General features: G+C 35.1%; 1 protein-coding gene and 1 non-coding gene across 3 annotated transcripts; both read left to right on the top strand.

The window, feature by feature from the left end:
• The first annotated feature begins 118 nt into the window (after window positions 1-118).
• Window positions 119-26966, top strand: gkup (glucuronokinase with putative uridyl pyrophosphorylase). 2 transcript variants are annotated; one of them, XM_049466820.1, is made up of 24 exons: window positions 119-257; window positions 3564-3595; window positions 4805-4911; window positions 5030-5074; window positions 5949-6102; window positions 6768-6839; window positions 6968-7056; window positions 8880-9036; window positions 9181-9258; window positions 14654-14745; window positions 14843-14948; window positions 15039-15118; window positions 15764-15832; window positions 17298-17358; window positions 17492-17508; window positions 19302-19359; window positions 19457-19549; window positions 19662-19722; window positions 22522-22635; window positions 22720-22777; window positions 23669-23737; window positions 23846-23909; window positions 24020-24091; window positions 26197-26966. In XM_049466820.1, coding segments are annotated over exons 3-24 (1707 nt in total). In that variant the 5' UTR covers window positions 119-257; window positions 3564-3595; window positions 4805-4909; the 3' UTR covers window positions 26293-26966. The 2 variants fall into 2 exon arrangements, with proteins under 2 accessions (XP_049322777.1, XP_049322776.1); XM_049466819.1 differs by lacking the exon at window positions 119-257 and having other exon boundaries at window positions 3401-3595.
• Window positions 13206-13279, top strand: trnan-guu (transfer RNA asparagine (anticodon GUU)). Its single transcript has one exon. It is a non-coding gene; the product is annotated as a tRNA-Asn (tRNA).

The following is a 26966-nucleotide window of genomic DNA, read 5'->3' as shown; positions in this document are numbered from 1 at the left end:
AAACTGTTATAAAATAACTAATAAAACACTAATGTTACTGATAATGAATCCCTTATAAACAAAATAGTTGTACATTCATAGTTGTTTTGTCATTTGCTTCAAACGTGCGACAGACAGATATTTTGGGCAAATTGAAGCTTCTAGGGCGGGTTTTAGACTGAATTTGGGATGGATTTTTTTCGGTGGACCTGGCAACCCTGCTCAGTAGCTAGCTAGCTAACTTCCCTCCGTTCCATACCTGAGGGAACCCTTTCAGGGTAAGTAAGTAAGTTTACCTGAAAAAGAGGGGAAAGTATCTTAAAAACAGTGTTGTTCAAAAATATTTAAGTGACCCTAAAAATGTTGCCTGTAGTCACTAAATTTCTCTTCTTTTGCAATATCGGATTGTTTTTGTTACTCAGACGTTTTCCTGATTTTTTTATTTTCTCGTCACCATTTAAATCTCCTGGGAACAGTTTATATATAACTATATATGTGTGTGTGTGTGTGTGTGTGTTGGGAATATTAGGATTTTAATTTTGCAGCTGATTTAAAAGAAAGAAAATAAAAATAAAAGTAAAACACTGGACGGCGCCCGAGGTTCGATCCCTTGCGTGAAATTAACGTCAAATTGCAAATTTTGAGTTAGAAGTAACCGCTGGAGTAAATCAAAGCGAAGACTGATCAGCTACAGCCAGACTTTAACCCTGAGCAGCACAGAGTATCCAGGTATTTTTTATATATAACATATAATAGCGTTAAAATAACCTTGTGCTGATCCAGGGTTAAAGTCGGGCTGTAGCTGTGCGATCTCCGCACTGGCTTAGTCCAGAGGTTACTTCTGATTCAAAATTGCAATTTGACAAGAACTTCCCGCAAGGGATCGAACCTCGGGCGCCGTCCAGTGTTTTATTTTTATTTTCTTTCTTTTAAATCAGCTGCAAAATTAAAATCCTAATATTCCCAACACCAGCTCACCTTCAGAAATATTATATATATAAAGGATATATATATATATATATATATATATATATATATATATATATATATATATATAGACCCCCAAACACACATATCTGCTCTGACTCTCCTTAACACTCTATTGTATAGTGTGTTTTATTTTTAGTTTTATTTATAGAGTATGTTTTATTTTATTTTATTAGCTAGCATCATTACCCTAACAAATGTGAATGTGGTCTAACTGTATTTTAAAATGCAAAAACACTGTTTTAGCAAGTAAATTAAATATACATTAAAATATGTTGCATATTTACATTTACTATTATTAATTGTTCTTTGTTGTTGTATTTATTTTAAATGTTTTAATACATAAATATTAATAACATATTATTATTATTATTATTATTATTATTATTATTATTATTATTATTATTATTATTATTATTATTATTAATTTCTTATATAATGTTTTCAGTCCCTTATATACATATAAAGGTTGATTGATATTTATGCTCAGTCATTTTATTCATAGATATTAAACCTACCAGTCGGTGGTATCAAATCCTATGATGTGGCTTTTTTTAAGCTTCTATCTTAAAAATATTAAAAACATAATTTAACTTTAAGCTACCCCCTATCTTATTGTATTGGATGGAGACATTTTGTGACATTCTATTAAAAAAAACACACATTATGAAGATTTTAAATTTAAGGGATGGTTTGTTGCCAGAAAGCATTGAAGGTAAAACACCTGGAATTTAAAACCCATCCAAACATAGTTTAATAAAAGCATTACATCAAAACGTTCAAGAAAAAAAACTGTAATTTATTTCTTTTTCTATCGTATTTTTATTCTCTAGTCTGGTTCACTGTATCAGGAGAAAGCAGTTAATGCCTTAATTAGTTGTGGTCAGTAGGAGGTGCTGCTCACCTTCCTAAACCCTCCTATAACTATAAATATAATGTATCTAAATCCTGTTTTTAAGTGACTTAAACATTATAAATAGAGTCCTCAAACCCTGACTGTATTATACTTGAAAAATAAGTCCTGTTATTTATATTTCTGTCTATTAGAATGGCATTGCATATGTATATGTACTGTATAGGAAAATAAGCTACAAAAAACAGCAATTTTGTTTAAAACTTTAATGCAAACAGTTAAAAAAATAAAGAGAATAAATGCGGGGAATATGATTTAATTTTATTTCTGTGTCTTATAAATATAATAAATAGTCAAAATAATAAAAACTTGTGGATATGAATGGATTAATGTGTATTTAGCTGTGTGTGGACTCTGTTGCTTTAATAACAGAGAATCTCCAATAGAGAGAACTCCCACTTTAGAATCTGTTATCGGTATATTTGACCGCCAGAGGGTGCTCCAGAGTAACTCCAAAATCAATATTATAATGTAATATAAATTATATAAATTATATAAATGTATTCATATTATGGAGCAATGTAACATTGAAACAATGACTAATTTATCTTTTTTTCAACACATAACAATATCGTATTTTGGACCAAATGTATAATTTCTAAAGCTTTTAATCTTTGGTTATAAACTTTTTAAAACATTTTAATTCAAGCGTTAGCTTACCAACCAGTCTGTCAGCACACAGTAGCAGCAGCAATATTTCCACCTTTACTGCCTAAAACACATTTACTGAAGAAAAATTAAATATGTACACTACTGGTCAGACGTTTTAAAACAGCACCATTTTTTCCATCAGGTATTTTATTATATATATATATATATATATATATATATATATATATATATATATATATATATATATATATATATATATATATATACAATATTTATGAACTTTCTCTACTGCAGCATTTACACACTTACACACTGCACATTCACACTTTCATAATAATAACTAGAAAAAGACACAAAAACACAGATAACTCTGTAACTATTAAAAGTATTAAAAGTCTTAGAGAAATTACAGATGAAGCCAGAGAGCGGAGAGTACTGTTTCCTACACCGTCAAATAAAGACTCTTGGAAACTGAGGAAAAGTCTGAATTTTAGCAGAGAAAAGAAGAATTAGAGTTAGTCTGACAGGTGAAGAACTGCAGTAATAAAGTCATTGATAAGATAAAGAGAACATTAAAAAAGCAGCTTATCTGGTCCATACAGCACTGCTGCTGGACAATAGAGGTGTTCTAAAACGTTTGACCTGTAGTGTATGTAAGCTTTCCTTGCTTTTTTTTAACAAAACACATCATTTTACTTTCTAAAACTAAATGTCATCTCTAAGTGAATAATTACCATTATTAATTTGTGTTTTTAGCCGGTTAGCTCCATTCCCCTATTCATTAAGGGCTCACTCGCGGGCTCCCTCTAGCGGTGATCAGTGATATTGTGAGGTACTGAAGTGGGCAGTCTCTGTATAAAACAGCTCTGGCTTTAAGGCTTTAGGCCACGCCCACTTCCCGGTTGGTGCTGCACTATGAACCCTGATTCAGAGCAGCTCAGTAAACTGTGCAGCAGCAGCAGCAGCAGTAGTAACAGTAGTATTAATAGTATTAGTAGTATTATTAGTAGTATTAGTGTTGATTTGAGGGTTTAAATATTAATAATAATGATCTGTATTCTGCTGGTTGCAGGTCATGGGACAGTTCTGGAGACTCAGATTAAGGTAACGTTAGTGTTTATTTGGTTAATTTGGTCTCCTTTGGGCTTTATTTCTCTCTGTTATGCTTTTTGTGTGTGTGTGTGTGTGTGTTTGTGGTTGTGTGTGTGTGTTATAATAAAGCTGTGGGTGGCATTAGAGCAGAGGGCATGAAGAACATGCACTTTTACACCTCATACTATGGCTGTACCTTCTCCTCTCCTAATAATAATATATTCATATTTTAAACAAATCAGTATTCTGATAATATTGGTGTTCTGCATTGAAACACTCTACTCTGTTGCTATTTACTGTAACTTTAAAGATAATAAATATTTTGTATAGCCTTAGTTTTTATATCTTGCCAGTCAGTTAGGGGTGTGTGATGTCATGACATATATGCAAATAATATTGCTAAATATACTTTAATATTCATTTTGTTTCGGTAGTGTATTCTTGGAATTATTATTTTTAAATTCTATGTTTTGTTATATACAACTCTATTGCTAAAATTCCCTGAAATATTGTGAGCAAAAACTGTTAAACAAACCAGAATATGTTTTATACTTTAGATTCTTCTAAAGATGGGATTAGTTTTTTTAGTTAGTTTAAGTTAGTTTTCTCTTTTATGGGGGTTTTTATCCTCTGTGATTTTATTCCTGTCCAGAACGATCATGTGCGTGTTTTTCTCAGACGTCCTCTGAGAAAATTACAGGCTGAATTTTCTACTGTTTTTCTCTGAACTCCATGGTCCTCCGATATTGTTAGTCCCGTTTAATAAAATAGCTATTTGTCCGCTGCCGCACACCATAATTACACTTTGAGTGCTTGAGCGTTTCCACGCAGATCCATGTTAAAAACACAACAGTGAGTGGAAATGGAGGAGCTACTGAACACCTTTACATCACGTGACCAAGAAAAACAGCCTAAAAACTCACTGATCCTCCTGTTTTTTCAATTGCAGTCTGGATGCAGGAGTTTTATCACTGAGTAGAAGTGTGAAATATTTTTCATAGAAGTCCCCCTGAGAAACTAAAGTATCACATGTATCTTTGAGGACAGATCTACACACTTTTGGTATTTTAATTTCAGTGTCTTTATGAGGGAGAGTCACCTGGAACAGTTTTCTCTGCGTCTTGACTATAGACTTTGTAGACTTTTACAAAATTATCTTTTTAATTGTAGTGTATCCAATCAGAGTTTCCCCTCATACAGTACTTTTCTTTTTTCTGTAAGAATGATGTCACAGGTTTATATGGTCATCTGGCTGGAGTTCCCAAAGCGCTGCTCCCTGGTGTCGGGGGAAAGAAGATACTTGATTTCTGGTGGGAAACGGTCAATATGTAAGTTATCCTCACATAATTGTTCTTATTTTCATTTCTCATTAGAAAGTAGATGTTTATCCAGTAAAACTACTTTTATTTAGTTTAATCTTTGCTTTAATCCTGTTGTTCTCTATAGGCGGCAACTCTTCAGTGAAGTCTATCTAGTCACGAATGCAGACAAGTGAGTAATCTCTTTCATATATATGTTTTTATATTTAATGTTTTGTTGGTTTTAATGTAAACTAAACATTTACAACACACTAAACGTTAGTAGAACAAGCAAGCATTATAAGAGCATTATAATACTGTATAAAATAAATAAAACAATCAGTATTAGAAGAAGTATTACAAAAGTTTCATAGCTACTTAAATAGAATAGAATTTAAATATTCTACTGTTTTATTCCACATTTAATAGTCTAATTTAACACTCATTACGAAAAAACGAAAAGTAAAATTGTTTTCTTGACTGTCAATGCAGAAAATTAAATAATTTAAGATATTAATCCTTTATCATTTTTATACTTGTTCTTTAGTAAAGAGTAATTCTTCATTTGTCCCCAAAATGTACTAATGGCACAATAATTACAAATAAACTAACAAACAATCTCTGAGCTTTCCTAAAGTAAGGCCAGTACTTACCGTTAAATACTGCTATAAAATACCTAGAAAAAATTAGATATGATCAATGGTTTAATGGCGTTATGCAATGTATATGGATAAATAATGTACAAATCCATTCCAATTCTTCTCTAAAGAACATCAAATAATACACTCATTTTCTCACACATTTGTTACGAACTGGAGATCCTCTGTCCACAAGACTCTGTCTTTTATGAATTCTGATTTCGTAAGAAATCATGATTCCACTCACCTTTTGGAAATCAAGTGGTTTTGGGTGTTTTGGATGGACTGAAATATGCAGGAACCACCTGCAGAAATCACCAAATGAAATAAAGTTTACCAGACAAAACATTATTTATTTTGCTCACATTTTATATTTGCCATATTTTCACTAATGCAACATCTATTTGATCTTTGTCTCCACCATTCTAGATACAAGCACTTTGAGAGGTGGGCGACTGCTAATGATTTCCCGGTGGAGAACGTGGTGAATGATGGCAGCACTACTCTGGAGGATCGGCTGGGGGCCGTGGCGGACTTGGAGCTGGCCATCCGGAGCCGTCGACTGCAGGATGACATCATGGTGGTACGGCACAATATGAATGTATTGTTCAAATTGGTAACAAAATATTGTCTAATACAGCTCTGAAAAAATTAAGAGACCACTCCAGTTTCTGAATCAGTTTCTCTGATTTTGCTATTTATAGGTTTATGTTTGAGTAAAATGAACATTGTTGTTTTATTCTAAAAACTACAGACAACATTTTTCCCAAATTCAAAATAAAAATACAGTTTTAAAGCTTTTAAACCTAAAATAATGCAAAGAAAACAAGTTCATATTCATAAAGTTTTAAGAGTTCAGTGTTAATCAATATTTGGTGGAATAACTCTGGTTTTAATCATAGTTTAATCAGTTTTCATGCATCTTGGCAGCCTGTTCTCCTCCACCAGTCTTACACACTGCTTTTGGATAACTTTATACCTTATACTCCTGGTGGAAATATTCAGGCAGTTCAGTTTGGTGGTTTGATGGCTTGTGATCATCCATCTTCCTCTTGATTATATTCCAGAGGTTTTCAATTTGGTAAAATCAAAGAAACTCATCATTTTTAAATGGTCTTTTATTTTTTTTCCAGAGCTGTATATTGTTTTGTACTCTGACTCTAATACTCAGCCACTGATTGATCTGTTGTATAAGATAATGTGCTGAACAATTAATGCAAATTATTCATTGTTCTTTGGTGCCGGCAGATTGCAGGAGACATGCTTTGTTCTGACCAGAACTTTGACATTGCTCAAGTTATTCGTTTCTTCAGGTCCAAGGTGAGAACAACTTGTAAATACGTGCAGATTTTATTAGTTACATCCACATTTAGCACCTGTTTAAAACACAATGTGCAGTTAGTAGAGGAAAACCTGAGTAAACTCATTTGATGGGTTTTGTTCTTCAGTCTGGAGAGCTGGCTATATACTATGAGCTGGAGGAAGGGGAGAAGTGCTGCTCCAGGGGAATCGTGGAAGTGTGTCCAGAATCTCATAGGTAAGAGTTATTTTAGAATAGGGAGTGTGTCATACCATACGCAATAATATCGCCAACATTTTTAAATAAGGTGAATGATATTATACCCTGAAATATTGTGCCATATCACCCACCCCTAATTATTTTTTTTACTGTTTTTATCAAAAGAAAAATTCACACTGTTCTCATTTACCATTATATATCTACTAAACACAGATTATATCTGTCCAGTATCATTTATTTTACTTTAATCCTGGATATATGGAGATATTTGGATTGCATTATAAATATTATTAGTATCATGCCATTCTGGATCATTGACTTCTACTGTTACAAATCTTAGAAAATTATTGTATTTTTTAATATCTCTGTTAGGGGTGTGCCATATTATATATCATGCAATAATAAAATTTCATTTTCATTTTGTTGCAGTAGTGTATTCTTGATTTTTTTTTTAATTCAGTGTTTTGTCATATTGGCAAGAGTATCATTATCGCGAAAATACCAGGAAATATCGTGATATTATTTTAGTGCCATATCGCCCACCCTTACTTTAGAACCTAATCTATGATACCTTTGGTCATTTTGGCTCTAATTTAACCAATTTTAAGGTATTTTTTAGGATGTTTAAATGAGTCGGAGGCTCTATGTATTAGGGACAGTGATGGGAATAACGGCGTTAAACTAACTAATTATAGGATATAGGAATATAGAAATCCCCGTTAAATGTTTTTTTTATTATTAGATATTTGTAGAATTTGTAGATGTTAATGAGAGAATTCTTGTATTCTTTTCAGGCGTGGACAGGCCAAGTTCTGTTTTAAGGACGTTAAGTTCTCTTTAGCTGCTCCGGTTTCTGTGGTGCAGTTTTCTCTTTTCCTCCTTGGTGAAGCTGTTTGATCCAGCTGTTAAACTGTTATATTAAAACCATTTTAACGGTCATTAGATTGTTGTTTTTGTCCATTCTTTTGTTTTGTTTATATATACATTTTTTCTTTGAGTGTGGTTTGGTTTGTTTAATTTCATCCCGAGATGTGTGTTTGGTTTTTACTTTTTTTTTTTTCAGTATTACAAATCTTAGTAATTTTCTTTGGTCGTGTGAAATTTTTGTTTCTATTTCATGGAATTAGTTAGATAACATGTTTGTCAACATTTTGGGTTTATTTTCGTTTGTTATTTTTCTAATAATAATAGTAATTACATAATTTATTTTCTTTTGATATTTTTTTTTACGAAGTTAATAACAAAAGTAACACAATAAAGTTTACTGGTACTTTTACTGGTAATTAGTTACTTTTATAGTGGAGTAACTCAGTTAGTAACTCAGTTACTTTTTTGGAGAAGAAACTAGTAACTATGTATGTAACATGCCCAACACTGCTTAGGGATGTAGTGATTAGTCAACCTAATCGACAGTTATGCTTATAAAAATGTGTTAACCCTAAATTTCAGTGTTAACTATTCGGTAATTTATAACTGGAATGCACTATACAAGGTTAATTGCTGCTTACTTACTCAATTCTTACTCAGCTTGGTTACTAAAAGTGACAAACTCAAGAGATTCCTCACTAAATATCAGAAAATTGGAAATATAAATATGTTCTAGGCATTTAACGGGCTTTTGAGTCTCGTATTCAGCTGTTTCTCTGTTATTTTGAAGTGATGGAGAAAGCTAGGGCAGGGGCGGTACACACAGGAAGCAAAGGTGGATGGCATGACAGAAATAGTAATTGACTAAACCAATCTTCTGATTAGTCGATAATCATTAGTTGCAGTTAAAGATATTATTATATTAAGATATTAACAATAATTTGTATAATTAAGTAATCTGTTGTGTATTTCAGGATCACGCGTTTCCTCGAGAAGCCACAGGAGGGCGTCACAGCATCTCGTCTGGCCAGTGTGGTTTTTTACTGTCTCCGCAAAGATACTCTATCACACCTCTCGGACTTCCTGCTCCAGCAGCCGAACGTGGAAGACAAGACGTTCGGCAGGTTCTGGGTCAGTGCTGTGTCTGCTTTCGTTAAGAAATCTTAAGAAAAAGCTGTGAGAATAACAGTAACAACAGTGCAAAAGTCATTTAAGAATGATATATGTTGGAGGTTTTAGATTCTCAATGTTGTTTTTTTTTTGCGTTTTTTCTAGGAATGGCTCATAAATGAAATAAAATTTCCAGTGTATGGCATGAAGCTCCCAACAGGGTTCCAGCTCATTGGACAAGTGGTGGGTACCTGAAATATAGTACATGCATCAATTTGGTCCCAGTTTTTCATGGCAATATAATATACAGTTGTGGTCAAAAGTTTACATACACTTGTAAAAAAACATAATGTTATGGCTGTCTTGAGTTTTCAATAAGTTCTACAACTCTTATTTTTCTGTGATAGAGTGATCGGAACACATACATGTTTGTCACAAAAAACAGTCATAAAATTTGGTGCTTTCATAAATTTATTATGGGTCTGCTGAAAATGTCACCAAATCTGCTGGGTCAAAAATATACATACAGCAACATTAGTATTTGGTTACATGTCCCTTGGCCATTTTCACGGCAACTAGGCGCTTTTGGTAGCCATCCACAAGCTCCTGGCAAGCTTCAGGTCGAATGTTTGACCACTCTTCTTGACAGAATTGGTGCAGTTCAGCTAAATGTGATGGTTTTCTTGCATGAACCCGTTTCTTTAGCACTGTCCACATGTTCTCAATGGGGTTTAAGTCAGGACTTTGGGAAGGCCATTCTAAAACCTTAATTCTAGCCTGGTTTAGCCATTCCTTTACCACTTTTGATGTGTGTTTTGGGTCATTGTCTTGTTGGAACACCCAACTGCGCCCAAGACCCAACCTTCGGGCTGATGTTTTTAAGTTTTCCTGCAGAATTTGGAGGTAATCCTCCTTCTTCATTATCCCATTTACTTTCTGCAAAGAACCAGTTCCACTGGCAGCAAAACATCCCCAGAGCATAATACTACCACCACCATGCTTGACAGTAGGCATGGTGTTCCTGGGATTAAAGGCCTCACCTTTTCTCCTCCAAACATATTGCTGGGTGTTGTGGCCAAACAGCTCAATTTTTGTTTCGTCTGACCAGAGAACTTTCCTCCAGAAGGTTTTATCTTTGTCCATGTGATCAGCAGCAAACTTCAGCCGAGTCTTAAGGTGCCTTTTCTGGAGCAAGGGCTTCTTTCTTGCACGGCAGCCTCTCAGTCCATGGCGATGTAAAACACGCTTGACTGTGGAGACTGACACCTGTGTTCCATCAGCTTCCAAATCCTTGCAGACCTGCTTCTTGGTGATTCTTGGTTGACTCTTGACCATCCTGACCAATCTCCTCTCGGCAGCATGTGATAGCTTGCGTTTTCTTCCTGATCGTGGCAGTGACACAACTGTTCCATGCACTTTATACTTGCGTATAATTGTCTGCACAGTTGCTCTTGGGACCTGTAGCTGCTTTGAAATGGCTCCAAGTGACTTCCCTGACTTGTTCAAGTCAATAATTCGCTTTTTCAGATCCACACTGAGTTCCTTTGACTTTCCCATTGTAGCTTTTGTAGCTGAGTCTAATCACTGGGTCAAATGAGCCCTATTTAAATGGGCTCATGAGAAGTCAACAGCTGTAGTCAATCAGAATCACTTACAAGAAGTGAAGAGGCCATGACATGAAGCTAATTTGATTGACACAACTCGCTACATCACCAAAATTGACAAATTTTGTTGCTGTATGTATATTTTTGACCCAGCAGATTTGGTGACATTTTCAGCAGACCCATAATAAATTTATGAAAGAACCAAATTTTATGACTGTTTTTTGTGACAAACATGTATGTGTTCCGATCACTCTATCACAGAAAAATAAGAGTTGTAGAACTTATTGAAAACTCAAGACAGCCATAACATTATGTTTTTTTACAAGTGTATGTAAACTTTTGACCACAACTGTATCTCACTGCTTCTGCTGCTTCGGTTCAGCAAATCAGCTCTCCATCCTGCCCCGCCCCTAAACCCATACATCACCCAGTGCTCTGCCCAAACTAACCCTCCCTTTTTTTCCAAATTTGAACTGAGGGTGGACTCAGCTTAACTCAGAGGGTTTAGTTACCCTTTAAACTACACTGATTTGGATATGGCTTCTGTTCCCAGCTTTCTTCTAGCATTATCACTTTAAAAAGATGGAAACCTCTACATGTGGGATTTAAGTGTCCTTTAAATGGCCAGAAGACAGTAAAATGTGTAATGTGATGTTATTTATATTTATATTTATATGTCACATCAGTCACTTTTATAATCAATGTCATTGCACATTGCACTTTGCTCTGTTAATAATTGAACTATTTAATGACCATTAGCGTTTACAGATATATCTGTACCTTGTATAGTAATCTTTTTTATAGACTTATATATGTTCTATTCTTCTTTGTTTTAATGTATGTTTTAATATGGTTCGTATTGTATTGTGTTGCTGCTGGATGCCTAAATTTCTATCTATCTATCTATCTATCTATCTATCTATCTATCTATCTATCTATCTATCTATCTATCTATCTATCTATCTATCTATCTATATCTCTCTATCTCTCTATCTATCTATCTATCTATCTATCTATCTATCTATCTATATCTCTCTATCTCTCTATCTATATCTCTCTATCTATATCTATCTATCTATCTATCTATCTATCTATCTATCTATCTATCTATCTATCTATCTATCTATCTATCTATCTATCTATCTATCTATCTATCTATCTATCTATCTATCTATCTATCTATCTATCTATCTAGTGTGAAGATAGTGAGCAGCCATTACCCCTCCCCCACTCTTTCTGTCCCTAGCACTTTGTGTGGTGCATTGCAGTTACATATTGTGAGGTAATTTACCACAGAGACACTGTGTCTGAGCCAGACTGACAAGAAAAAAACACAGGTGACCAAGTTCTCCAATTTTCAGTTTTCAGAAGCGCTTGATTGGCTGTGATATGTTTGGCAGGTGTGAGGTAGGCTTGCAGGTGAAACCTGCAGGAAGTTTAGCCTTCTGTTAAAAAGAGCTCTACTCGCCCTACGTGGGGCTCGAACCCACAACCCTGAGATTAAGAGTCTCATGCTCTACCGACTGAGCTAGCCGGGCTGCTGTGTGTGTTCTCCATGTTGTAGAGGTGGAAAGTAATGAATTACATTTACTCAAATTATTGTAATTGAGTAGATTTATGAGTAATTAGTCATTTTTAAAGTAGTTTTTAAAATAGGTAATTTTACTTTTACTCAAGTATATTTTGACACAATCTGCTTAAACGTTAAATGAAAACATGTAAATATCAGTTAAAGCAGAGCAATTGCAAGTTAAAATATAACAATGACCTGTAAAACTGTAAAAATACAGTTTATAGTCGCCTATATGACCATAACTTTTTAACAGTAAAGACAAGGCAAGGCAAGTTTATTTATATAGCACCTTTCATACACAACGGTCATTCAAAGTGCTTTACAAATTAGAAAATACACAGAGAAGGCAAATAAAAAAAAAAGCATGTAAAAGATTAACAGTAAAAATGGAAATAAAAACTAAAATAAGAATAAAGCAAGATTGATTCAAACATGATTAAAACAAAGAGAATTAAATTAAAAACATGTAAAAGAACAACAAGGAATTGGAAATAAAAATAAAATAACAATAAAGCATGAATAAAACATAAGTGTCGTTACAGAATAAAAGTGGGCGGAGCTGCAGTGTTTTAAACTGAAGAAAAAAGAAAAAAAAGTTTAACTAAAGGAAAAAAAATGGATCATAGAAATCTATGCCACTTGTTCTTGAAAATGTTTTATGCGGTGTTCTGAACAGATACTGCCTGAAAGGTCCAAATTATAATGTGGAATAATAGTTAATTTAAAACGATTTAATTTATGGTTTGTTGTACTTTTTTTACTTAAAATAATTAAAAGTAACCATGTAACTTTTACTCAAAGTAAATTTTAAATTGAGTACTTTTTTACTTTTACTTGAGTAGATTTTTAGATGGGCACTTTTACTTTTACTTAAGTAGAATTTTAGCAAAGTAAAGGTAATTTTACTTAATTACAATTTTTCTGTACTTTTTCCACCTCTGGTCCTACACTGTAACTATCGGGGGGCACTGTTAAATATTTTCAAGCCATCCGTTAAAACATTTCACAGCCCTGTCTCTGTGGCGCAATCGGTTAGCGTGTTCGGCTGTTGACCGAAAGGTTGGTGGTTCGAGCCCACCCAGGGACGCCGAGTTTTGTGCTATCTTGCACACTTCTGTTCCCACACTGACTTACAGCACCTTTTCAGTTTAACTAGTGTTTTCAGAAGCGCTTGATTGGCTGTGATATGTTTGGCAGCTGTGAGTTAGGCTTGGAGGTGAAACCTGCAGGAAATTTAGCCTTCTGTTAAAAAGAGCTCTACTCGCCCAACGTGGGGCTCGAACCCACAACCCTGAGATTAAGAGTTCTCCAATTTAGAAACTAAAATGTAAATGTAAAAAATGTTGTTGATGGTCAAATGTGAAGTAATTAGATCTCAAAAATGACAGAAATTAGTCTACATGTCATGTCTGTGCATTAACAGTTATATTTAAATGTATTTCCCTATGATTAGCCATCCATTACTTATCAAATAATAACACTACAGAATAAACATGACATCATTACCTTTATTTATTTAACCAGGAAATCCCTTGAGATTAACATCTCTTTTTCGAGGGAGACCTAGGTGCCAAGGTGGCACACATTTCAGTTCAATATAAAGAGTCAACAAATTTTTATTTTTAGCATTGTCAATTATGTAGACTAATCCGAGCAGTTATACTGAATACTAATAATGAACAAGTACACACAATGTCGTTGGCTACGTTCACATTACCAGGCTGAAGTGACTCAAATCTGATTTTTTTGCTCAATGTGGCTCAGATCTGATTTTTTCCTGGCTGTACGAACGTGAAATCCAATTTTTTTTAATCGAATTTGAGTCACTTTCATACATGTGGTCCTAAATTGGATACGTATCTGATCCATGGACGTTTGACATAATGGTCAAATCACAATTCATGCGTCTTTTTTCTATGCTTTTACGCATGCGCTACGTGCTTCTCTCTTACCCACACTGCATCTCTTCATGCAGGTGTGCAGCTATAGCTGCAAAAAACAGCAAAAGCAAACCACCTGTCCTTATTTCACCTTCTAGACCTGAGCATGAACTTCAGAGCAGCTGTTTACTCTCCACTCCAGCAAAAGATGCTCCACATATGAGCTGCTAACTCATCCATTTCCCTTTATAAAGCTACGAGTCTCTCGTCTCTCTAATATGAGTTTGTTTTTGCTGTTGAAGAAGAAGGAGACGTTTATACAGGTATCAGTGTGCAGCATGTGAGACGTTTCAGGAACAGATTCAGATTTGTTCTTATTACGCACAGATACAGATCACTTACGTTTATGAATGTGAACCGTCAAGATCTGCCAATCTGATTTGAGTAAAAAATCGGATTTGAGCAATGTGGATTGTAATGTGAACGTAGCCATTGATGCAAAACATCAAACAGTACAAGCGTATAAATATCACCCCCTTGTGGAGAATTGTCAGCTTACTAAACATAACTAAATGTTACAGGGTTTATCTGACTACACAAAGTGGCTTGCCCATTACTCTGCTAAGCAGCAGGAGTCTCCAGCCAGACCAATCACATGTCGTTCCTATGCCAGGTGAGGCAAAAAGCATGGTGCATCCTGTCCTATATTACTGTTATTTTTGTTTTTTGGTAATTGTACACCCTCTCTCTCTTTCTCCCACTCTTTCCAGGGTTGGCCTGATGGGAAATCCCTCAGATGGTTTTAATGGGAAAACCATCGCCATGACCATTTCTAACTTCTGGGCCGAAGTCACACTCGTGGAGAGCCAGACTCTGGTAGATGAAATGAAAAGAAAAGAAAACACTGACAAACCAAAATGTGTAGGACTTCCTTTATAGACTCTTCTGCACTCTGTTTGCGTTTAGGTCCTGTTGCCTCATCCTCTGAATGACCCCACTGAGTTTGGGAGTCTGCAGGATCTGTTTCGTATCAGCCGTAAAGAGGGGTTTGTCCTTTTTTTACTCTGTTTTCAAAAGTAAATTCTGTTTTGGAGTTGGACAATGAAACTGAAACACCTGTCATTTTAGTGTGGGATGTTTAATGGCTAAATTGGAGCAGCCTGGTGGCCAATCTTCATTAATTGCACATTACACCAGTAAGAGCAGAGTGTGAAGGTTCAATTAGCAGGGTAAGAGCACAGTTCTGCTCTAAATATTACAATACACACAACATTATGGGAGACATACCAGAGTTCAAAAGAGGACAAATTGTTGGTGCACGTCTTGCTGGAACATCTGTGACCAAGACAGCAAGTCTTTGTGATGCATCAAGAGCCACGGTATCCAGGGTAATGTCAGCATACCACCAAGAAGGACCAACCACATCCAACAGGATTAACTGTGGACGCTGTAAGAGGAAGCTGTCTGAAAGGGATGTTCGGGTGCTAACCCGGATTGTATCCAAAAAACATAAAACCACGGCTGATCAAATCACGCAGAATTCAATGTGCACCTCAACTCTCCTGTTTCCACCAGAACTGTCCGTCACCACAATCAATTATTGTGGTCTGAAACCAGGTGTTTCAGTTTTATTGTCCAACCCCTGTAAATTTACTGTTACACTACAACTTTTCCATATTCTTTCTGCACAGGTATTTGGGAGGTCTAAGGCTGCTACAGGCCACCTGCAAGAAGTTTTACCAGTTCTGCTCAAAGCAAGGGTGAGCCTCTTGTGATATTAATACTTAATACACTAGTTTAAAAGAGAAGTGTGTTGGAACAGTTAGGCCATAATACACAAGAGGTGTGAAGAAGTGCTCTACTATAGGGCAATATGGCCTTAAAATAATATCATGATATTTCATGTTTTTTTGTAAAATAACGTTACTCTTGGCAATATGACAAAACACTGAAAAAAATATTTCAAGAATACACGACTGCAACAAAATGAAAATTAAATGTTATTATTGCATCTGATATGATAGGGCACACCCATAACTGAGATATTAAAGAAAATACAATATTTTTCAGATTTGTAACAGAAGTTAATGATACAGAATATCATGATACTAATAATAATGCACTCCAAATATCTCCATATATCCAGGATTAAAGTTAAATAAATGATACTGGACAGATATAATCTGTCTCTAGTAGATATATAATGGGAAATAAGAACAGTGTGAATTTTTCTTTTGCTAAAAACAGCAAAAAAAAAAAAACATATAGTACCCTGATGTGATAATTAGGGGTGCGTGATATGGCACAATATTCCAGGGTATTCAAAAATGTTGGTGATATTATTGCATACGATACAGTGGCAAAGAGGTGTGCCATATCGTAAGATGTTGACACTGGCAGCTCTTAGTTTTTTACCTCATTAATTTCTACTGTTTCCTAGTTTTTACTGTTTAACTGAGTTTTGATGAGGCAGCTACATTTACCACAGTGTTTTAGTTAAGGTATTAAATGACAATTGAGAAAACTGAGCTCTTTAAAGCTTTTTTTTTGTCTATAATGGAAGAAATTTAGTTTTTTTCGTTGCTGCTGCTGCTGCACACTTTACAAGACATTTTTTTTTAAACTTAAATGTTTATTTAGTGTTTTTCCACAATATTTAACAATATATATCTGGATGCAAACATAATATTACATATTACTAATAGGACTCACAATAATGGTGATCTCAGTTGTATCTACACTACAAAATCCATAATACAGAAGAAAGAAAAAAAAAAAAAAGAATTTACGATAGTGAGTATGGATAATCAGTGTTCTTGTGCTGGGATCTATTCATTCTTATTTAACTCTGTGGTGTCGTACATTTTCCATTTTCTCCAGTTCTTAGCAAATGCTTTTCCCCTTAATCGGAGCTTAAAAGTAATTTTTTCTAGTACATGGATTTGTTTAACAATTTGTATCCATTGTTCAAAAGTGGGGGGGGGATCAGTCTTATACTTATTGCTTGCTATCAATAAGATCTTAGTTAGACATCTATCACCAGCTAGGACATAATTATTTATATCATAACTTTACAGGTACATAACTTTACATGTGTTGGGAATCGGGTACTCCAAAATCTACAAGACATTATTTAATGTTTAGGCATGATTGTTCACTACCATTGTTCTATTTGTTCTATTATTGCATCATACTTATGTGTGCTTTTTGTTGTTGTGTTGACAGTATTGCTCTCACCAAGCAGAACTTCACTCTGAAGTACGACACTAACATTCCACGGCAGGTGGTGAGTTAAATTAGTCCTGTGTTCTTCTCTGTTTTTATGCCAACACTAATATTGTGTTACAAAAATACTGTAGTTATAAAATACATTAAAACTGAAATTCACACTGATTGTCTCTCTCTGTGTTCACTGTTAGGGGCTAGCTGGCAGTAGGTAAGTGTTTTTGAATAAAGAATAAAGAAATTAGAAATTCACCTTTTTTTCCTTACTTATGCCTGTGCGTGCTGTAGCTAAATGCCGTATTTTTCGCACTATAAGACGCACCAGATTATAAAGAGGAGTATCAATACGCGTCTAGTTTCTGGTCTGTTTTCATACACAGGCGCATTATGCAACACTAGTAAGGAACAGGGGTGATGCCATGTTTCCTTTCTAATTTAGCAGGTTACCGTCAGTGGAATTGACAATATTGCAAGGGTTTATGAAAGAATGGGTTGCAATAAACAACAGCTAATCCTATATGCAAATGTTAAACCATTTGCTAAAAAGATAAGAAGATAAGATATAAGAAGATAAATAAAGGATCAGTTCTAAAAAAATATAATACCCAAAACACACCTTAAATTCATCATGAGATATATTGGATCTGAAATCAATTGTCCCTCCACAGTTCTCTGACCAAAATCATAGAAAATTTGTGATTGGGCCTTAAACAGACTCTGCATATAAGATAACATAGGAATATCTCAGAACTGGAGGTATGTAGGCTATATGTGATAAAAGTTATTTTATCACGACAGAGTAAATATATGTTGGCATCTATTGCAGCAGCACGTTTGGTCTTCAACCAACCAAAACGGGCACATGTCACTCCGCTGCTCATTGAGCTCCACTGGCTACCGGTTGCTGCTCGCATCAAATTCAAAGCGCTTACAATCGCCTACAAGGTGATACAGAACAGCTCCTTCCTACCTGCACTCACTCCTGAAGGCTTACGCTACCTCCCGGCCGCTGCGCTCCTCCAATGAACGTCGCCTCGCTTTGCCAAACAAACACTCACACAAAGCAATCCAGACTGTTCTCATACAGAGTTCCCCAATGGTGGAACAAACTACCTTCCACTACCAGATCAGGAGAATCTCTCGCTATCTTTAAGAAACTCCTGAAGACAGAGCTCTTCAAAGAGCACCTACTCTCCTAACACCTCTAACTAACTACCTTCTACTACCAGATCAGGAGAATCTCTCACTATCTTTAATAAACTCCTGAAGACAGAGCTCTTCAAAGAGCACTTACTCTCCTAACACCTCTAACAAACTAACTAATTCTAACCTCATCTCCTTCTTCCTCTTCTCTACTCCTCTATCCCATTATTTCCCTCTGACCTCCTTAAGGCCCTATCTATAGATGCTTTATTTTTAACTTCTATTATTTTTGTACTTAACCTCTTCTATTATTTGCACTTCAATATTGTAAGTCGCTTTGGACAAAAGCGTCTGCCAAATGTAATGTAATGTAATGTAATCTACTAGGGGTGGGCAATATGGTCCTAAAAATATTTCACAATGTTTCATATATTTTTTTGCGATAACGATAACGATACTCTTGGCGATATGACAAAACACTGAATTAAAAAAAAAAAGATTTCAGGAATACACGACTGCAGCAAATTGAAATTAAATTTTATTATTGCCTACAATTTGATATGTCACACCCTCAACTGAAATATTAAAAAATGCAATAATTTTTTTTTCAGAGTTGTAACAGTAAAAATCAATGATCCAGAATGTCATGATACTAATAATGCACCCCAAATATCTCCATATATCCAGGATTAAAGTATGTAATCTCTGTTAGATATATAATGTCAAATATTTCAGGGTCTAATATCGTTAACCATATTAAAAAATGTTGGCAATATTATTGTGTACGATACAATATGGCGCACCCCTAGCATCGACAAATCCTGTTCTTGCTGTGACGTTATGCTTCTTTTGTATGTGGAGTGCGATCGTGTCTGCTACGCTGAAGTGCCTGATGAAGTTTTACAACATCACAGAAGACGTATGTTCACTGTTTTCTCCTTTCTTACAAAATTCAAAACTCATTTTCTTTAAATTGTGAATGATAGATGAAATTAAAGCTGCTCTTTTTTCGACAGGATCTTCCTAAACCAGTCAGAGCCAACTTCATACTGAACGTGGAGACTGATGAGCTCTTCATCACGGCAGGTTTACAGGACAGAGTGGTGCAGGTCAGTCCTGCGTGAGTCAGGGGGTTGGTGTGGTGTGGTGGACTGTATAGCTTCTTTATAGCCTAGAAATGCACTGTTCTTACGTCAGTGTTGTTTAATGATTTTCTTGCAGGTCTATGAGGGTTTGGTGTACATGGACTTTAGCAAGCAGCTGATGGAGGAGCGAGGCTATGGTACTGGCTTTAATCTCTCATTTTATTCTACTGATTCAGTCATTCTGAGGTTCCTGCAAAAGAGAATCCAAATCCAATTTTTAGCTCAGATCAGATTTGGCTGTCTTGACGGTTCACATTCACTGTAAATATAAGTGATCTGTATCTGTGTGTAATGTGAACAAATCTCTCCCTGAAACGTCTCACATGCTGCACATTGATACCTGTATAAACGTCTCCTTCTTCACCAACAACAAAAACCCTCATATTAGAGAGACGAGAGACTCGTAGCTTTATAAAGGGAAATGGATGAGTTAGCAGCTCATATGTGGAGCATCTTTTGCTGGAGTGGAGAGTAAACAGCTGCTCTGAAGTTCATGCTCAGGTCCAGGAGGTGAAAAAAGGACAGGCGGTTTGCTTTTGCTGTTTTTTTTTTGCAGCTATAGCTGCACAGCTGCACCAAGAGATGCAGTGTGGGTACGAGAGAGAAGCACGTAGAGCTAATGCTAATGCGTAAATGCAAAAAGACGCTTGAGTTCTGCATGATTTCACTGCTTACATTCATGTCGCATGTCCATGGATCAGATACGCATACGATTTTAAAACCACATATGAAAGTGACACAAATTTGATTAAAATAAAAAAAATCGGATTTGAGTCCTTCAGCCTGGTAATGTGAACGTAGCGTACGTTTTAAGGGCTTCTAGTTTATTAATAGTGCGTCTATTTTCTGTTCTATTTTCATACATAAGGCGCACTGGATTATAAGGCTCATTTTTAGCTAGGGGTTCGTCTCACATAGCATGTTTTAACATGTTAAACATGCAGACTACAATCCGATAATACTTCTGAACAAGGAAATAGCGGTTAGCAGCTAATGCTAACGCTGCTGCAGTCTTAGTGCTGGAGAACTAAACTGAAACTCCTGTATAACTGTGTAGTTCAGTGGAGTGGCTTTACTGCTCCTTTATACCTGAGTGGTAAAATTCATACATAAGACTCATCGGATTATAAGGCGCATTGATGATTTTAGGGGAAAATTAAAGGATTTTAAGTGAATTTTAAGTGCGTAAAATACGGTACATAGAAAAATCATTAATTTTATACCACGTGCACAGTGTCAGATGAATCGTGTTAATCTGTTCACTTACAGTGCAGACCATCACTACACATGGTCAGGTGGTATACACAGTAAGTGTAAATAGTATCATCATGCTCCATGTGTCTGTGGAATGGTGTTACTATGTACACCTCAGTGTAAATACCATCTGCTGTTTTTATATTAATGACAGCGTCATTATACTGATTCAGTCATAATAAACTATAAATATACAGCAATGTTAGTCTGTAACTCCCATCCTTACATTTGTTTTGCTTTTCTAGAAGCTTCCATAGATCAATCTAATAGTTTTCTCTCCATCAGTATAAAAAGAAGTATTGAGAAACTGTAAAAAACACTAAAATAAATTTGCCAGACATGTGTGCCTATGCCTTTTTCTATGCACATGGTGGCAACCTGCACAAAATAAAACTTTAATAGAAATTTGTAAAAGCTGTGCAATATGCTAAAATATACAGCTCTGGAAAAAGCTTCAATTTCTGAATCAGTTTCTCTGATTTTGCTATTTATAGGTTTACGTTTAAATAAAATGAATATTGTTGTTTTATTCTATGAACTACAGACAACATTTCTCCCAAATTCCAAATAAAAATATTGTCATTTAGAGCAATGTGAAAACAAGTTCACATTTATAAAGTTTTAAGAGTTCAAAAATCAATATTTGGTGGAATAACCCTGTTTTCTAATCAGAGTTTGCATGCATTTTGGCATCATGTTCTCCTCCACCAGTCTTACACACTGCTTTTGGATAACTTTAAGCCTTTACATCTGGTGCAAACATTCGAGCAGTTCAGTTTGGTTTGATGGCTTGTGATCATCCATCTTCCTCTTAATTATATTCCAGAGGAAGAAACTCTTATTTTTAACTTATTTTTAAGTGGTCTATTTTTTCCAGAGCTGTATATTTTTTATTATTAAAAGCAAAATTGTCAACCAATTTAATATTAGTCTAATTTTTTCCCATTTTCTCATTTTTTCTGATGAACGTTTGACACCTTTTTAGGATGATCATCATCATCATCATTTTATTCACACATATATGTTTAAACAAAAAATAAACATTTATATCATGTGAAAAGGGACACCCTGAGAAGCTCAGGAGCTTTTGAATGGGGCCCAAGCACAGAGACATATAACCCCCCACAATCTCCACACTCTCCAATCAACATACAGTAACAAAATACAATGACCTATAATAATAATAATAATGACAACAACAAAATACAATAATTTCAGCATACTATAATAACAAAAACAAGAGTAATACCCCAAAAACAACCCTCCTAATAAAGTCCATAGTCTTTCACTTTCCAGTCATACAGTCTAATACAAATACAGAGAAATACAGTGTTAATTCATATTCATATTTGAGCATTTTCCAGCAGTACAGTCTAGTAGAGTCAATGGATAGTAGAGTATGTCTACAGCTTTCCATTTCCAGATTGTTCCATTGTGCAAAATAGATTATTGTACACACCTTTTTTTAGGATACAGCGTGTTCAACTTGCAACAGATTTAATTTTCGTTTGGGAAATGTATTACATTTGTATATTATGTTATTTTTGGGCATTGGATAAGATGTCACTTTATTTCAAATTGCCAGTTCACTGCTGTGAGGTTCACTGCTTTATTGTTTGCACACATTACAAGCATTTACATCTATTCACCTGGACCTCACTGATCTCTGTCTGGTTATTTAGGGGAGTACATCCCTCTGGATATGAGCAGTCTCCCCGCGTTCTGGTTGGCTTACCTGGGGGATCCCAGTGACTCCGGTCGCATTCACAGTAATGTGCGTCAGCGCTGGCTAAATGGTAAATTACTAAACACACAATGTTACTGCACACTTTGTCTGCTAAGTCCAGCCCTTTAATTGGTGTTTTATACTGTTTTTCCAGGTGAATCTGATGTGGTTGAAGCCATGAAACGGTTTGCTGAGCTCACAGACCAGGCCAGGTACATTTAACCCTTTATTTAATTAACCCTGTATTACATATTCAGCTATTCATCCTATATTAGTCTGTATGGGGTATTTTAGTCTTTTGTGGGAAAAAAAAAGTTAGCAATAATTAGACTGACTGAAACTATACACACAGTTATAATAGAAGGCATTAGGAAAAGGCCTGATGATATACAGCTCTGGAGAAAATTCAGTTTCTGAATCAGTTTCTCTGACTTTGCTATTTATAGGTATTTATTTGCAGAAAATGAGAAATGGCTGAAATAACAAAAAAGATGCAGAGCTTTCAGACCTCAAATAATGCAAAGAAAACAAGTTCATATTCATAAAGTTTTAAGAGTCAGAAATCAATATTTGGTGGAATAACCCTGGTTTTTAATCACAGTTTTTATGCATCTTAGCATGTTCTCCTCCACCAGTCTTACACACTGCTTTTGGATAACTTTATGCTGCTTTACTCCTGGTGCAAAAATTCAAGCAGTTCAGTTTGGTGGTTTGATGGCTTGTGATCATCCCTCTTCCTCTTGATTATATTCCAGAGGTTTTCAGTATGGTAAAAACTCATTATTTTAAGTGGTCAATATATAAGTCAATATACAAAAACATACTCAAAAGCACAAGCTAATACTTTTATGTTGTATTTAAATATAGCTTAATTACAATTTAAATATATTTAAATAAGTTGTCATGAGTTGTTCCAATATAGTACACTTAGTATGTATTTAAGTATGTATTAATTTTAATGTTAAAAGTATGTAAAAATATGCTTAAATGCACTTTTTTCTTTTACAACAGTGATGATTGACTGTAGCAGTTTAATCCTTTTGATGAGTCACATTTGCTTTCTAGTGGGGGTTTAACAGCTTCTCTTTCTTTTTTTTATGTAGGGCAGCTTTCCAGTCTAAGGATTGGCCCAGACTAGCTCAGCTCATGGATGAAAACTTTGAGTTGAGACGGTAAAAATATCCTTCACGCCCCTCCTGTCTCTACACTCTGTGACTCATGAGGTAGTGAGATGTCTTTCATTAACTACAACGCTGATTAAACCACCTTTCGCCCTGCAGGTCTGTTTACACTGAAGACTGTTTAGGACCAGGAAATCTCAGGATGGTGCAGCTGGCACGACAGGTAAAGCGTGAGGAGGAGAGAATAGCTTGTGATGATTTTTATTGGTTTTAAAGGCTTGAAAAGACTCCAAAGTATTTTGTTTTTTGTATGTTTTTTTCTTCTTTACACAGTTTGGCTCTGCTGTGAAGTTGCCTGGCAGTGGCGGTGCTGTTGTTGGATTGTGTATGGATTCTCAGCAACTGGTACTACTGACTTTTATTTATTGCTTAATAAGAGAGCACATAAAAATTATGATTTTCTTTGATTTTACCAAATTGAAAACCTCTGGAATATAATCAAGAGGAAGATGGATGATCACAAACCATCAAACCACCAAACTGAACTGCTTGAATTTTTACACCAGGAGTAAAGGCATAAAGTTATCCAAAAGCAGTGTCCAAGACTGGTGGAGGAGAACATGTTGCCAAGATGCATGAAATCTTAAAACTTAATAATTATTAACCTGTTTTCTTTGCATTATTTGAAGTCTAAAAGTCTAAAATGCATATTTTTTAGTTATTTCAGCCATTTCTCAATTTCAAAAAGAAAAATGCTCTAAATGACAATATTTTTTATTTATAATTTGGGAGAAATGTTGTCTGTAGTTTATAGAATAAAACAACAATGTTCATTTTACTCAAACATAAACCTATAAATAGCAAAATCAGAAAAACTGATTCAGAAACTGAAGTGCTCTCATTTTTTGTTCCAGAGCTTTATAAGTCACAGTGAATTATGTTAAAATTCAGCACTTTCAAACTACTGAATTATTTCAGGAGTATTGAATGTTAAAATATGCAACAATATCTATGGTGGTCTGTGTTACATTATCATACCCAAGTGGTCAGCAGATATGATGCAATAATTATATTATTGTTCTGTAGCTTAGACTGCTGATCGGTCAGCAGTTTGACCCACTTTCATCACCTTATACTTATTTCTGGTCTGAGCCACATACACTTTGGGTTAATAATGTAAAACAAGGAATGTGTTAAGTTTATAATGCAAAATAATGTGTCTAATAATGTGTATAATGTAGGTCAGGGGTGTCTAAACTTTTTTTGTTGGGGTCCAGAAGTAGAAATATATTTGAAGTCACGGGCCACAGACTCTATAATAAAACAAATAATGAAATATACCACTTTAAATAATAAATTTTCCTGATTATTTCATTTACACACCATTTCACTTGACTTACTATATTTTTATTTGACAGTGTTGTGTAAACTAAGATTTTTCAAATTGATGTTTAATTTCATGATGTCTCTTAATATTAAACTCCTTAATTACGGCAACTTTTAGACTCTTTGCCCTGTTTTTCTGCGCTAGAAATGCGCACTCTCTCCGCTTTTAGACTCTTTGGCCCGTTTTTCTGCGCTAGAAATGTGCACTCTCTCCGCTTTTAGACTCTTTGGCCCGTTTTTCTGCGCTAGAAATGTGCACTCTCTCCGCTTTTAGACTCTTTTACCCCGTTTTCCTGCGCTAGAAATGCGCACCCTCTCCGCTTTTAGACTCTTTGCCCCGTTTTTCTGAGCTAGAAATGTGCACTCTCTCCGCTTTTAGACTCTTTGGCCCGTTTTTCTGTGCTAGAAATGCGCACTCTCTCCGCTTTTAGACTCTTTGGCCCGTTTCTGACACCTAGCGTTCAAACTTTGAATCTCACATTATAAAAACCTGCTTAACAGCGGGCCAACTTTCATTCTATTTCTAAAATACCTCGCGGGCCGCTCCAAAAAAGGAAACGGGCTGCAAATAGCCCGCGGGCCGTAGTTTGGACACCCCTGATGTTATTATTATTTTTAAAGTGTGTTCCACATGTTACCTTCTAGTGTTACACATAGTTTCAGATTTTCCCTTTTTAGGATTATACTCTACCTCAAGAGCATGTCAGGACAAAGCCCTAGTTAAATCTGTCTTATCGTTTTTTTAAGGTTATATTTGCGAGATTTATCTTATTTTCGTATGTATTTTTTTATTGAACAAATAAAAAAACACTGCCATATAGAGATCAACTTTTAATAACTTACAGTGTGAGAACTGTGAGATCCATGCTTTTTTAGATATTTACTTTTTTTATATATATATATATATATATATATTTTTTTTTTCTTGTTTTATATACCAAGTCCATATAATGATCAGATAATTACCAGATAATGACATGCTATAAGATTATATATCCTGTTACTACAGCTTTATATTTTGAAGCCTGTATAAAGCTAATCAGTGCAGTAAATCTGTTATAATGAGTATTATTTACAATAATGCTCTGCTAATATTTGTTTGCCTGTTGTGTTTGTGCCACTAGATGGAGATGAAGAGAGCGTTCCAGGAGGCCGGCTGTGTTTTCTGCATTATTGTGCCTTACTGTCCGGCTGACAGCGCTGTTCAAAGATCTAAATGATTTTCTCCTTGATATCCTTCATCAACAGTGAATTAGGTAACATTTTTCTAAAAGACGATTGGACAATTCACTTCCCTGATCCTGATGTTTCTTCTTCTTTCTTTTTTTTTGGTCACTAAACACAAGAGGTCATTGTTATTGGCTGCTGCGTTGACCCTGGCATGTGCTACAGTGTGTTTGCAGCAGTCTGCGCAGATCTGAATCATGGACGCTCTGTTGCTGCATGTCTCAGGCAGCAGAAACAATTGACCAGTTAAAGTGCTATCAATGCCAGCATTGTACGCCCTTCCTGTCCCTGTGTTTCAGGACAATAATAGCCCAAGACTCCCAACCAAAATGTTTATTAGAATGGGTGTGATTTAGTCTAAAATTGAGCAAACTATTTTTGTGCAAACTACAATGTAGTTGTTAAATATGTCAAATTTAGCTTGATCTGCTAAATGCTTAGCAATTCAGTGAGGATGAAGTACACCAATGTACAAAATACAGTATATGCGTAGCATATCTCTCAGATTTTACTTAATGTTATATAATGTTATATAATGCAGAATGTAATTTTAACGGTACTCCTTTCATTTTTTACATACTTCAATTTCAATGATATTCCGAGGACTGAAGCCATTTTTAAATGCTGAAGGTATTTTAAATAAATGCATTTCTATGACTGATTTAAA

Source organism: Astyanax mexicanus, chromosome 18 (assembly GCF_023375975.1).
Source record: "Astyanax mexicanus isolate ESR-SI-001 chromosome 18, AstMex3_surface, whole genome shotgun sequence".
NCBI lineage: Eukaryota > Metazoa > Chordata > Actinopteri > Characiformes > Acestrorhamphidae > Astyanax > Astyanax mexicanus.
Note: the sequence above shows the minus strand (reverse complement) of the source record. Positions and strands in the feature narration are given on the sequence as shown.

Coding starts and splice junctions, on each gene's coding strand:
- gkup (XM_049466819.1), top strand. CDS start 3,539: ATGATCTGTATTCTGCTGGTTGCAGGTCATGGGACAGTTCTGGAGACT. Junction 15,119..15,763: donor CGTATCAGCCGTAAAGAGGG/GTTTGTCCTTTT, acceptor CTTTCTGCACAG/GTATTTGGGAGGTCTAAGGC. Junction 22,636..22,719: donor GCGTCAGCGCTGGCTAAATG/GTAAATTACTAA, acceptor CTGTTTTTCCAG/GTGAATCTGATGTGGTTGAA.